The following is a 14,501-nucleotide window of genomic DNA, read 5'->3' as shown; positions in this document are numbered from 1 at the left end:
GACTGTCTCTCCATGTTTGACTATACAGCGCTGCGTGAGTCTGGTAGCGCTTTAGAAATGTTGAGTAGTAGTAGATGTGAAGCGTCTGTTTATGCTTTCCAAAAATACTAGGACTATGGGGCATGCGATGAAGCTGCAATGTAGTAAATTTAAAACGAATTGGAAAAAATGTTTCTTCACTCAATGTGTAATTAAACTCTGGAATTCATTGCCAGAGAATGTAGTAAAGGCAGTTAGCTTAGCGGAGTTAAAAAAAAAAGGTTTGGACGGCTTCCTAAAGGAAAAGTCCATAGACCATTATTAAATGGACTTGGGGAAAATCCACTGTTTCTGAGATAAGCAGTATAATTTTTGGGATCTTGCCAGGTATTTGTGACCTGACTTGGCCACTGTTGGAAACAGGATGCTGGGCTCAATAGACCTTTGGTCTTTCCAAGTATGGCAATACTTATGTAATTATGTAAAATAGAGGAAAAATTCCGCAGATGAAGCTTAAGTCCTAGAGGTATTTCAGGTTTCAACTTTGTACCACCTAAGCTGTTAAAATCCTTATTTGTATTTTCAGTTTATAAGCATATGGAATGGCAACAAATAAGAAACCCTGCATCTTAAATGAGTGCAGTATATTAACCATTAGGACATGATGGTACTCCTGGACAGTTGTCATAGTCTTTGTCAAGATGACAGTTGTCTTAAGACATATTGGGCAGTTTATATAAGTAAGTAGCAGCGCTGGCCCTGTGGCTTAGTTGGTAAGTTTGTGCCCTTCCATGTAAAAGCTTCCAGCTTAGGCTTGAGATGCTACAGAGGTTTCATTGACAGCTCAGGAGGTGGGAGGAATTCAGGCCATTTCATGAAGATGCATTGTAGATAATAAGGAAGCTGGACTACACATCTTCCTGACCCAGGACAGTTATTACAGTGGCTGAATGGAAGGGAGTATAATGGAAAGCTCATGGTGCCAGATCTATCCTGTTACGTGAAGATGGAAGAAGTTAGGAACAGAAGAGAACTACTGGGTCTAAAATGGTAACTCCTTGGAGAGAGCTTCTATTCTGGGTTCTGTTCCTCTATCCTACCCCACCCTGGTTAATATTGCAGCATGTTGCAGTTTAGAGATTCCTATCTGAATTGCCAGAGTAAAAGTGACATTTTGGAATGAATGAATGAATCAATCAAGATTCAGCCACTCTTCTAGGTATGGTAATCTGCTCCTGCAGCTTTGGGTTCCTGCTTTATTGGAACCAGGGCTGGAATCCAGGAACTGTAAGACTTCATGTGCAGTTTATCAGGGGGTTTCCTCCACAGATTAACCCCTTGTCGTTAGTGACCGACCTCAACTAAGGCTATGCACCAGGGCTACTTCCAGAACCTTGCAATTGTGAGTTTGTGTTGCCTGTGCAGGGATGATCTCTTCACATGCTTGACTGACCTTTTTTTTTTTCTTTTAGAGTTTCACGTTAGAATTTCATTTTGAACCCAATGAATACTTTACAAATGAAGTGTTGACAAAGATGTACAAAATGAGGTCGGAGCCTGATGAGTCGGATCCCTTTTCCTTTGATGGCCCAGAAATTATGGGGTGCACGGGGTAAGCCAAACAGTTTATCAAGTAAAATAGTCAAGATAAGTCTTTTGAATTAAATGTCAAAGCATTGTTACAAACCAGCTCAATAGAGTACATGTAACATCTTAAAGATACTGTAAATAGCAGTTGAGGGTTAAAACTGCTACTGTACTGTTGGTTTTTGGAAACTGTAAATACTAAGCAGGAAATCAAGTCTTAGTTTCAATATCATGCAGAGTCAAAGATCGATGCAGCCTGCATATGTATTTTACACATGTTCTCTTCCAGCTGTGTCGGAAGGAAAACAGCTGACTGTAATGTGCAAGATTAGCAATACCTTTAGTGCATGAATTATTTATATTAGCTTAGCGTTAACTAACATGTAACTTAGTTATCTTCCTTCACAATAGCCAGAATTGGGAACATTCCCAGGTTGGTTCTTCTTTTAGGGCCATAAATGTCAGAATATGAAGTCTCTTTATCTGAAACTAGTTGAATTTCAGAATCTGAACTTTACACTACCAAAACTTGTTTTATGTGAGCTGTTTACGTGAAGTCCCCTTAGTTGTTTGTTGTGTTTTTGTGTCCTATCTTCTGGTAGACTCTAGCACATCCCTTAATCTCCCTGCTGGACCAATCCAGAAAAGTGGGTTACGTTCCCCTGTCTGCAGAGAGCTGACCACTCCCCTTCATAGGGTACCGGTGCTGCCTTACACTTTCTCCTTCAGATGGTGTCAGCAGGCTTGACTCCCAGGGCAACAGTCCTTTGGCAGATTCCCTTAGTTGAGCAGACTCCCAGGGTTCAGGTTTCAGCTGCCCATGGTGTAGAGCAGGTACCAGTAAGTACTCTGAGCCTCCGCATATAGTGGACCTCTGAACAGGATTGGATCATGCCATATGTTACCCTCTTTGTCTGCTGCTCCCTGTCTCTTTTCTGCAAGAGGACACTTCCACTGGGAAGCCTTTTTTTTTGGGGGGGGGGGGGGGAAGCAAACCTAGCAGAGAATGCACCAGCATGTCGGTGAGGAGCAGATGTCTTTGGGGGGGACGGGACAGATTTCTCCCTTGTCTTAAATGTTAAGACATCCTCCCTTGCCAGTCACATGGATGGGGACTAGATCCTTCTGGTGGACAGGTCTCCTGGTATCTGAAGGATGTTTGGGAGAGGAGGCATAGCCTAAGCCTTCATAGCAAGACTTTGGAGAAACTGGCAGTCCCAGGCACTTATAGACTGAGGCTGTGACTGAAAACCTCTGGCATTGGGTCTAGCAACCTTCAGATGGTACCACAGGATAGTCTGTTTTGTCACAGGTAGGGGTTGGATGGCTTGACCTGTGCATGGAAATGACTCGCATGGGCACTCACTGGATGAGACTTTAGACAGTGGGTGTAAGCAGTGTTGGAGAACTCCTTTTGTCAGATGCCTCATCTTGGTTCCATTGCAGATCAAGTCATAGGTATTACAACCACTTTGAGCTCTCCATAAGAATAGCAGTGGTTCAAAGTCACCCGTCAATAGGGGAGGGTGTATGGGTCAACCACATAGGGTAGTCTCAGCATCGGTGTTGAGACAGGTAGCAGTGCAGCTCTCTGCATTTGGTTTCTGGTGTAGTTAGTGGCATTGTAGGTGGCGTCAGTAATCGGGGGAGGGGTCTCAATTCAAGCAGCATATTGACATTGGAAGTCCAGATACTGTGGGTGCAGCCAGCTCTGTGGTCTTAACATCAGCAAAGACTCTCATTGCTGACCTTTTAATGAAGTTTTATCAGTGCAGTGTGGCACCGTTCCAGGGCCCACACTGATGTCTGTGCCACACTGGGTGGAAGTCTTCACAGGCAGATAGTTCTGAGGGAAGAGTGTCTGTTGCCTGAAATGTTCAAGGCCACCCAGGATATACAACCATCTGTGTTGGGGGCCCCAGCTTATGGAGCAGTCAATTCAGAAGGAAGCCAAGGAGGGCAGCAGCAGACTTATGTGGGAGGGATTTTTCCAGGCATAGTCTGGTTTAGGATGAGTCTTGTTCTGGACTAGTCATCCGGCTGGTTCCGGGGAGAGTAGAAAACTCTGTGTGTCCTTGGTAAGTGAAGCATGCCTCTAGATGGGGGCTGGTAATCCACATAAAATACTGCCACACAGGAGGCTTTAGGATGGTCCAGCCCCCAGAAGCAGCACTTTGGACTTGGGTTTCTAGCTGAGGGGAAGACCAACTCAAATAGGAGAAAAGGGAAAGTTTTCAGTAGAGCAAGAGGATCCATCTGCCTGGCAGGGTAGATAGAACAGAGGAGGAGCATGAGCATATGCCCAGAAAGCCTAAGCTTTTGTGAGCTCAACTAATCCATTCATGGTACCATCAGATGTCTCTTATCTGTGGCTGGTATGTATCTTGCTTATCCATAGAGAATAGTAATGGCCTTTTTAGAAAAGATGTGCTATTTTACAGAGACTCTGATATGCAAATTCTCATGCGTATTCCTTGCGAATGCCCTGCTTGCCTGACATGCACTACTTGTTAGGACATGTTTGAGGGAGCAGTTTCCTAAGCATTGAAATAAATAAAGGGTAGCAAACTTTAACTATATTTAACTACACTATTTAGCAACTGTTTTAAATACTAGTTCACTTCACCACTAGAGGCTGCTGTGGAGTTAACTTAAAGAAATGTTGACTTGCAGGAGCGCAAACACATTTCTAGAGCTTTTCAAAGACCATTTCCTTGCCTTGCAGATGCCAGATAGACTGGAAGAAAGGAAAGAATGTCACCTTAAAAACAATCAAAAAGAAGCAAAAACATAAGGGCAGAGGCACAGTGAGAACAGTTATAAAAACTGTCCCTAATGATTCTTTTTTCAACTTCTTTAGCCCTCCAGAAGGTGAATATTGTCTTTTTTTTTTTTTTTTTCTATGTACTGTTGTCACTTTTTTTTTGCTTACTATAAGTTCTTTAATGCTTCTTTTTGTTTGTTACAGTTCCTGAAAGTGGTGAGTTGGTAAGTTGCATTTTTGCCTAGGCAGATTCACACCTGTCTTAGTCTGTTTATATGAGACTGGGGACTTGGTTATGTTTTTGCAGTCTGGTAAATGAGGCTGTGTGTGTGGGGTGGCTGTTCTTAGTTTACCATTTAAAAAAAATGTCTGCACTAATATCAGTTTCATGAACCCTAGTAGTAAATCACAGTATTTTATGAAGTTAAGGAAATTATAAATATGAACATTAGGGGAGACTTCCCAAAACTAGCAATTAGGAAAACTCAAATGCTGGAAGAGTTGGTCTGGAAGTGCATGTGTGAACTTAGTTTAGCTTGGCTGGCATGATTCAAAACAATTGTATTCAGTCCATGAGGGAAGTGCTTTCTAGACACAACGATTTGTATCCATGTCAGAACAATACATTTTTTTTTTTTTTAGCATGTGCTAAAATAGAAAACAAAAGCTGGTCGTCCCCTCACCAGTGTTTCTTTATTTACTATTTTAACACGTTTGAAAGCACCCCAAAAAAATGATTAAAAACATACTTGCCATCCTCAGATGTTATGCTCGCGTCCATTAGAACAGCATGCAGGTTCCTGGAATAGTCTAGTGGTGGGTGCAGTGCACTGCAAACAGGTGAACCCAGGCCCATACCTCTTCCTACCTGTTGCACTTGTGGAGGAAACTGTGAGCCCTCCAAAACTCACCAGAAACTCACTGTACCCACATATAGGTGCCCCCTTCACCCATAAGGGCTATGATAGTGGTGTACAGTTGGGGGTAATGGGTTTTGGGGGGCTGAGCAATGGTTAATGTGTACCTGGGTGCATTTTATGAAGTTCACTGCAGTGCCCCCTAGGGTGCCCTATTGCTTTCCTGGGATGTCAGGGGGACCAGTCTACTAAAAATGCTGGCTCCTACATCCTAATGGCTTGCTTTTGTGCATTTTGCACTTTGGACGTTTTTTTGTTTGAAAATGGACCAAAAAAGAAAAGGTCCAAATCACAAAACCTTATATTTTCGAAAACAAAAGATAGACATATTTTTTCTTTTTTGAAAATGACCTTTTCCTTTTTTTTTTTTTTTTTTTTTTTGCAAACCGTCCAAAGTTGGACTTAGACGTCATATCAAAAATGCCCCTCCACTTAACATGGAAGTCACTGCTTAGACATTTATCAAAAAGGGCTGTTGAGTATGTTACTTGAATAAATTCATTCTTAGGGACTACTGATAAGCATATTTTTATCTAGTAGAAAGCAGTATGTTGTGATATAATTGCTGGTCTTTTTGAAGGAGGATGAGGTGTGTGTGATTCTTTTGAAAGCAAATGATACTTATAACTAGTTACATCCAAGTATAACTTTGGTGTGTTCTTCCCCCACCCCCACCCTTTGTATAGGATGACGATGCAGAAGCAGTCCTAGCAGCAGACTTTGAAATCGGTCACTTCTTACGTGAGCGTATAGTCCCACGATCAGTATTGTACTTTACGGGAGAAGCTATCGAAGACGACGATGATGATGTAAGCAATGCTTCCCATTATTAGTGGTTTACATATGGGGGGAGTTATATTCAAATATGTGAAAACTTACATATACTTCTACACAAACCTTTTACAGAATTTCCCCATAAGACCTGGCTTATCCTTACCCAGCCTTTCCTTCAAGCTGAACCTTCCCAGTTAAGGCAGGTTCAGCCTCCAGCTTTCACTTCCCCTTAAGAGTGGATTCCTCCTAGCTTTGCTGCATAATGCTTAGTACAACCCCCCCCCCCCCCCCCCCCCCCCACGTTCTTCCTGCTTCACCCCAACACTGACCATGTATTAAGAGCAGAGTAGCTACCCATCATGCCTCATGTGCTTCCTTTTCTGCGTCCCAGCTTTCAATTCATGATTTTGAACCATGCAGTTCAAATCGGCAATCTGGTACAGGATGGCAGAGTATGTAACACTATATTGCAACACTCCTTGCTGTAAGGAAAGAGGGGATCCATGCAAGCCATGGAAGCTTATAGAAGCATGATGAGTAGAGCTGCTAGTTTTTTTTTTTTTTTAATAATTCTTTATTAGTTTCTTACAGTTTACAAAATAAACTTATAAGTTGCAACACAGCAGTAATTACAAAAGTAAGTAGTAATAGCCAGAATTATTAACAACAAAATCTTTATCAATTGTAAAGAAATAAAAAAAATATACTAAAGGCAAATACTCAGCTTCCTTAGACCACCATCAGTTTGGGAGGAGTACTCAAATAAGGAGTCTAATGACGTATAGGTAAAAGGAAAAATGGCCTGATCCACAAATCCCCAGTATCTTTATATTTCCCTTAGAACCTTTACACCAACCATCTGGACAATTTCTTATTTTCTATGAACTTTTTAAGCTGATCTGGATCAAAGAAAATATATTTATTCCCCATGTACTTTATACAACATTTACAAGGGTATGCTAACAAGAAGGTAGCTCCTAAAGATCTAACTTCTTCTCTATAAGCTAGGAAAGTTCTTCTTCGGTCCTGCGTAGTTCTCATCACATCTGGAAAGATCCACACTTTTTGTCCACAAAATATTTTTTTTGTGAATTTTTGAAGTATAATTTCAAAAGAGCCTTCAAGTCTTGTTCAAAAACAAACGATATCAGTAAAGTCCTTCGAGTAGACACTTCTGAAATAGATTCCTCCAATAAAGCTGAAATATCTTGAAGATTTAATTCAGGATTTTGATCATTAACTATTGGATTCACCTCAGGCTGTTTAGATTCTGGAAGGTAATAAATTCTATTAATTGGCGGAATAGCAGACTGAGGGTATGCCAGAATTTCAAGAAGATATTTCTTAGGATTTTAAATTTTCCTATTTCTATTGGAATTTCACCAATGGATTTTCTTAAGATTTAGTCGTCTATTATAGTTCTCTAGCATCTTAGTGTATATATATTGGGAGGATAGGGCTGTTGCTGGCATTGCTGCAGTGTCACACTAATTTCTTAATGTTTACTGTAATTTCTGGCCAATACCTAAAGTCAAATATTTGTCATTTTAAACATCTTATATTTAGTAATAGCTAGATACAGATTCACGGCTTTATCATACAGGCTAAATACTATACCAAATTATAAACAATAATGATACAAGGTTTATAGAATTTGCAGTCCACAAGCATAACTTGTTCTGGACACTGACGGGTTTAATTTTTAATTTCTTAATTTATATCCTCGTTCTGTAACAGTTCAGTGGTTCACAAATTACTGCATCAATACAAAACAATGCATCAAATTAGAATCAAACATATAAACGGCAAGTGACTGACTCACCTGCAAATGCGCAGTACAGACTTCCCTCTCTGTCCCGCCCTCGCGTCATGATGTCAGAGGGCGGAACAGGGAGGGAAACTGAGTCGGGCTGTCGGACGCCGCCTGGAAACGAACATCGGGCGAACCAACCTCCCCCCTCCCTGCCGCCGCTCCCCTCCGTATTGGGTCCCCTGCACTAACCTGACAGCACTCTCACCTCCGTGTGGAAGCGCTGCAGGCAGTAGCAGAGCGATCTGCTGCTTTCACACGGAAGTGAGAGGTGCTGTCAGGTCAGTGCAGGGGGCCCGGCACGGAGGGAGGAGGGTAGCTGGACATGGGGGAGAGGGCATGGTTGCTGAGCAGGGCAGAGAGGAGGGTTGCTGGACATGGGGGGAAGGGGGGAGGCCAAGGGAAAGAGGAGGGTTGCTGGATATGGGGGGGATGATCGGTGGACGGGGTGAGGCCAGGGGAGAGAGGAGGGCTGCAATACTTGCCCGTTTTTACGGGCTTAACGGCTAATGTCCCCAGTGATGTAGTTTGTGAAAGATTTCACACACCACCTACATAAGTGTAAATAGTGAGGGTAGGTCAGAATAGATTCAGACTACACATGCTTATTATGTATTCACTGATTTCTGAAACACCTAGCTGAATTAGCATTTCCTGAATATTACCTGAAATTAAATTTGGACTTAGGCTGTTGATCCTCAGTGTAGTACTTCTCACAGATGTTAAATGTTTTGAAGATAATTTAATTCTGCTTCTGTAACAGTCAAATCTGAATTTCTTTTCAGTATGATGAAGAGGGAGAGGAGGCAGACGATGAGGTAAGCTTAATCAGGTTTTCTGGAAAACACTATCAAACAGTACCTACTGTTGGGTCCTAGAATTTGCACAGAGTGGAGATAATGTTGAAAGGATGTACTGATAATGCAGTTACACCATGTGCCTGTTCAGGTACCATTTTGTAAAGGATCATGCACTACCCAAAACAAATGCCTTCTCCAGCTCTTAAGAGTTGGCTTTAAAATTTTACTCTGGGACTATTCTCGTGTTTATATCTGGGAGTAATGTTCTTCTAATAGCCTTTGTTTTGCGCCTTCATACCATGTTCACTAACAAGAACAATAAGCACCAGGTTAAATTCTCCTTCCTGGGTGACCACTCCTCTATATGGCTCAGCCTTTACCCTTGAAGCAATTGCTTGGGTGTGGATGTGGTTAAGTGATGACGGTGTTTTTTTTTTTGTTTTTTTTTTTAATCTAAGCTGCAATCTGATATCGCTGCCCTCCATTGGCAGCACCACTGGTATTTTGGTGAACACTAGTGTGTATCATTGTATCAGGTCCACATATAAAGCAGAGGCTTCAGAAGTTTGTGACCCCCTGAAGCAGGTGGCCAGACCTGTGTCGATTCTTGCTTTGGTGCCTTAATCTTTCATCCGTTACTCCCAGTGGTGTGCTGGAGCAGGCTCTCACAGGCTCGCAAGAGCCGGTTGTTACGTTTTTAAGAATTTTGGGAGCCGGTTGTTAAAGTAGGGCCCTCCATGGCTACTTTAACAACTGGCTCCCAAAATGTGGGCTTGGGCCCCCTGCTGGTTTATCTTTTACTTTGCTGGTGGGGATGCTGAGTCCTGCCAGCCAAGTAAATAGACTGCTGCTGCTCCCCGCTCCTTGTTTCCAGCTCTGAGCAGCAGACTGGGATTTCTCGAGCATGTGAGAGAAGTTCCAGCATGCTGCTCAGAGCAAGGCGTTGGGAGTGGTGGCAGTCCATTTATTGGTTGCCAGCAAAGGTATGCCTAGCGTGCCCGCACGAAGGGAGGGAGGAGAGAGAGGCAAGTGTTGCCCTCCCCCTCCGGCCACCCCTGACCCTTCCAAATGCAGAGCTGGCTACGTCCGGATAAAGAGCCGGTTGTTAAAAATTTACCAGAACACCCCTGGTTACTCCCATCTTGAGTCATGTTGCTTGTGGGGTGGGGGATCTGCCATCAGTTGAGAGGGTTAATTTGTGACCACATTGTCTTTTGACTTGAGAAATTTCTAGTTGTCACTGGGTTGCATTGCTGAAATTCTGGGGAGTGTTGTTTGACTAAAACTTTTGTTTCTGAAATGTTCTACATGTGTAAAATGGTTTTGATCCCTTTTTTTTTTTTTTTTTTTTTAAGGAAGGGGAAGAGGAAGCGGATGAAGAGAATGATCCTGATTATGACCCTAAGGTGAGAAAAACAATTACTTTTAAGCCTTTACATGTAAAATATGGCTTTATCTGTCCTCTGAGCAAGTAATACAGTAACAACTTTGCAGTAGTGTCGATCATGCCGTTAGTGCAGCTGTCCATTCTATAAGGAATTAGATCAACAAGGTGTTTGTTTTTGCACATTGGCTAAGACGCTTTTTGGGGGAGGTGGGTGGCTGGTACATTTTTCATACTGATGCATGTCAGGTAATTTTTGATAACTTTCACTTGAGGTTTCAAAACTATCCATTTTATATATGAGGTGCCAACCAAAGTTTTCCTTGCTAGGTGGCAATGACTCACGGAGACTTACCTTGAATAGGTAAAACTTGTAATTGACATCTTGCTACTAACTCACTAATGGGTCTGTACACTATTTTCACAACAGTTCTAATCTGTTGCAGTTGTTCAGTGCTCACTATCTTATGGCCAGCAAGTAGTGTTCCTGGGGACTATGAAGCTTGTAGAATTGATTTTGTAATGTGTTCCCATAGCTTTGGGAGGACTGACTATAAATGTTGGATCTCACCGTATATTAAATAGGAAGTGTGGTATTCTGTGAAGTGATAGGATGGAGAAGAGGTAGGCTTGTGGAACGAAGGTTCCCTTATTGGCAGGGGGGAAGTCTAACGCCTGAAAAATCTTACATTAAGTTTCAGCAAACGACAGATAACGCTATACTTCAAGTGATGTATCTTTTGGGGGAGAAGTGGAGGAAACAGGGTGAGGCTGCGGCCAAAGGTTTCATGTGTTCATACAACGGATTAGGGATGCATCTGTTTATTTTATTGCATTTGTATCCCACATTTTCCCACCTATTTGCGGGCTCAGTGTGGCTTATAATACATTGTATTAATGGAAGTACAATTTGTTACAACTCGATTGTGGTTACATTGTTATGCATTGAGTTTAAGACAGTCTACATATCGTTAAGAGAATAGTACAATGGAACAAAGGAAGAACAACGGATACTGATAGGACTATAGAACAATAGCGCGAAAAACTTTCGGGTATAGCATTTTACCTGTAGATTAAGGTTTAAGTATGTTAAAATGAGAGTACAGATGAGAATGTGTTGATGTATTACTAACAGTGTGCGTAGATTTTATGTGTTTTGATCCTTTCGATAGATACTTTCGAAGAGATGAGTCTTCAATAGTTTGCGGAAGTCGGTCAGCTAGTTGGTCGTCTTCAGGTTACGTGGAAGATTGTTCCAAAATTGCGTGCTCATATAAGAAAAGGTTGATGCATGCATCACTTTGTATTTTATGCCTTTGCAATTAGGGAAGTGGAGGTTCAGGAAAGTTCGGGATGATTTTTTTAGCATTTCTAGGTGGTAGGTCTATTGTCAGACATGTAAGCTGGGGCTTCACCATGAATACTTTTGTGGACTAGTGTGCATACTTTAAAAGTGATGCGTTCCTTGAGTGGGAGCCAGTGTAGCTTCTCTCGTAAGGATTTTGCGCTTTCGTATTTTGGTTTCCCGAAAATGTCTGGCAGCTGTGTTCTGGGCTGTTTGAAGTTTCTTCAGTATTTGCTCTTTACAACCTGTGTATAATGAGTTGCAGTAATCCAAATGGCTAAGTACGAGTGATTGCACTAGGCTGCGGAAGACGGATCTTGGGAAGAATGGTCTTATTCTTTTCAGTCTCCACATGCTGTAAAACATCTTTTTGGTTGTGTTGTTTGTGTGATTTTCGAGTGTTAGGTGGTGGTCAATAGTGACTCCAAGGATTTTTAAAGTTTCAGAAATTGGAAGATTTAGTTTTGGTGTGTTTATAACGGTGAATTCATTCGTGTTGTATTGGGAGGTAAGTATCAGGCATTGAGTTTTCTGCATTCAGTTTCAAACGAGATGCATCTGCCCAGGAAATCTAGGAAAAATGAGTTGTAGGTTTCTAAGTGAGAAGTATAACACATTTAGGTGGTCCCTCAAGATTTTGTGGTACATTAGTTCTATTATTCTGGGCTTTGTACCACAGATATATGAAGGGGTTACCTGTTCTGTGGGTTTGGAAATGGTATGACTTTTTTTTTCAGCTGGGGAAAAATCCTCCCTTTTAGTGATGCAGGATGAGATGCCTCCTTTTGTACTTAAGGTGTACAGAAGCTCTATTTAACAGATTGTGGTAGCTTGGTATTAAGGGGGCAGTTGTTTCAACTGAAATGTAAATGGATGGGTAACACACAGCAGTGGAGAGGTGACTAGAATCTGTTCAGAGTAATTATGCACATCAACAAATGGGCATGGGGTCGATTGGGTTTGCCTTGTATAAGAAGCCCTTAATCCTACCCCTCTTTCCACACCTGTCCCCTGTTGTACTGGATTTTAAGGTGTTCATGGGTGTGGTTATAGTTGTAGCATATATATATTTTTTTTAATCTTAAAACTAATTTGTTTACCCTTTTTTCCTTCCAGAAGGATCAAAACCCAGCGGAGTGCAAGCAGCAGTGAACGGTGTATATGTGGCCTTGAAGATTTAGCTGCACTGTAATACAGCTATTAGTTACAGCCTTATGTTTTGTAATTCTTGGTAGAATAAAGGAAACAATTTTCTTTTGTTAAAATATAAATAAAATCAAGCATTTCCGAAACATTTCAAAAAAATAGGCTCATTCTACCTAGCATTTGTATAATCAGATTTCCTGCCGGGTATATGGTCAAGGGCAGAAAATCCCTGTTATCCCCACCCAAAACGAAAAAAAGCATGACTTAACTGCTACGTAGTTTGGTTCTTTTGTCATGTAGCTATTAGACTGCAGCCATGAAGATGAAAACAGACCAATGTTCTAGAGATTTCACCTCCTGGAGAACCAACCAAAGTATTTCAGCCCAGTAGAGTGACCGGGTTTGTCTGCTTGCACTAGCTGTGCCTTCATTACTTTGTTCTGGAAATGCAGTGACTTGTACTTAACTAGGAGACGATAAATTTTAAATATGATTACTTCAGAAAAATTACTAAAACTTGGTTAAGAACATCCAAACAAGACCATGTGTAATATTCATAGCTGTTTGCTTGTTCATGCTATGGGTTTTTGTATTTTATGTGACAGTGATCTACAAAGGAAAGTCTAGTCACCATATTAAGGTTATTGTTTACCACTGGGGTGTGAATAAAACCTAGTATTTTCAGAAGTTGTCTTGTTTTTATTCAGGCTTTATGCATGTTTAAATGTGGATTTTTAGTTTAATCTTCGCACTTGGGGGCAGTTGGTTTGTAGGCAGGATTATACCATGTGCTCTTGGTCTTAATAGAAATATTTAATCTGATACTATGTCTGACCGTTGAGGTAAGAGTGAACCGGATAAGTGTGTGAATACATAGGGAGGACAAAATTGCATCTCCAAAATGATCAAGTAAGGAATCCAGAAGACGTAGAAAAATGATGCAGAGCTTGTAAGTATTTTCAATATGTACCTTGTAGAGGAGAGTTTTTGGTGCCTGTATAAACGCACAAGGGCTAGGTTGCTGATTAGAACTTTGTAGTATGAGGCTGATATGGGTTAGGATTTTTCATGAGGTGGATGTGGGGACGAGCCTTCCACTGCTGATGAAAAGGGAGAACCAGAAGGGCTGCCTGCGAGGCTTAGGGAATCCTAGTTAGGTTGTCTGGTCTTGGCTTCTAGTCTTCAGGGAGGAGGATTTATTTATTTTATTTTACATTTGTATCCCACATTTTCCCACATATTGTAGGCTCCATGTGGCTGGGATGGGGTCAAAAGAAGGAAACTTTGCAGACTTAGGAAAAAAAATTGATTTCCAAACTTGGTTTGAAGAGGGCATAGATGGTCATGCAATGTGGAGAAAGCACATTTACCCACTTGGGAGTGGGGGCTGTGTCCTTTAAAGTGTTCTAGAAAATGGATATGAGTAAAAGCTGAATGAATGTAATTCATCATTTCAACAGCCCTCGGATCTGCACTTTGGTCATTCATTGTAACACATCTATAAATGGTCTAGAAAAGAAACAACAAATGTCAAATTTTACTCTGAGAAACTGCACTATTTAATTCTGCACACTACCCAGAGAGGAGAGATTTTGATAAATATTGTAACTTAAAATGTAAAGTTCTTAGATGAAAAATACAGTAACGGTGCTCTATAGCTAGGGAGCAGTGTTGTCTTGCAACAATTGTGAGCCAGTGTAGCTGCAGCTCTTGCCTGTGCAGACGCCAAATGCAATTCCCGAAATGCAGAAGCCCTACCAGTGAGGCAGTAGATTGCTGTGTGCCCAGGTCCTCATTCCTTCACTCTCAGCTCACCACTCAAGTCCCTTCTATTGGAAAAAGGACGACTGAACGTGGGCTTACTCCCATGTGGTTTTGTAGCTCAAGCAGAAGTGGGACTTGGATCTTGGTAATATGAGTCTTAATTTAGTTACATAGTTTTTCTAGGCTGTGCATAGCTGAACAGTGCACATATGAACCAGACAGGACAAAACG

At 41.5% G+C, this 14,501-nt stretch overlaps 1 protein-coding gene across 4 annotated transcripts in view; it reads left to right on the top strand.

The window, feature by feature from the left end:
- Positions 1-13,193, top strand: part of NAP1L1 (nucleosome assembly protein 1 like 1) — a 64,789-nt gene extending 51,596 nt beyond the window's left edge. For 3 of the 4 annotated variants that reach the window (XM_030214133.1, XM_030214135.1, XM_030214132.1), the window contains 7 exons: positions 1,452-1,591; positions 4,292-4,437; positions 4,535-4,554; positions 5,934-6,056; positions 8,617-8,649; positions 9,987-10,037; positions 12,477-13,193. In XM_030214133.1, the coding sequence (XP_030069993.1) occupies positions 1,452-1,591; positions 4,292-4,437; positions 4,535-4,554; positions 5,934-6,056; positions 8,617-8,649; positions 9,987-10,037; positions 12,477-12,512 (549 nt within the window). In that variant the 3' untranslated portion in view covers positions 12,513-13,193. The remainder of the gene's footprint in view (positions 1-1,451; positions 1,592-4,291; positions 4,438-4,534; positions 4,555-5,933; positions 6,057-8,616; positions 8,650-9,986; positions 10,038-12,476) is intronic. The other variant, XM_030214134.1, reaches the window with a different exon arrangement.
- Positions 13,194-14,501: the final 1,308 nt, after the last annotated feature.

This window comes from Microcaecilia unicolor, chromosome 9, assembly GCF_901765095.1.
Source record: "Microcaecilia unicolor chromosome 9, aMicUni1.1, whole genome shotgun sequence".
Classification (NCBI taxonomy): domain Eukaryota; kingdom Metazoa; phylum Chordata; class Amphibia; order Gymnophiona; family Siphonopidae; genus Microcaecilia; species Microcaecilia unicolor.
Note: the sequence above shows the minus strand (reverse complement) of the source record. Positions and strands in the feature narration are given on the sequence as shown.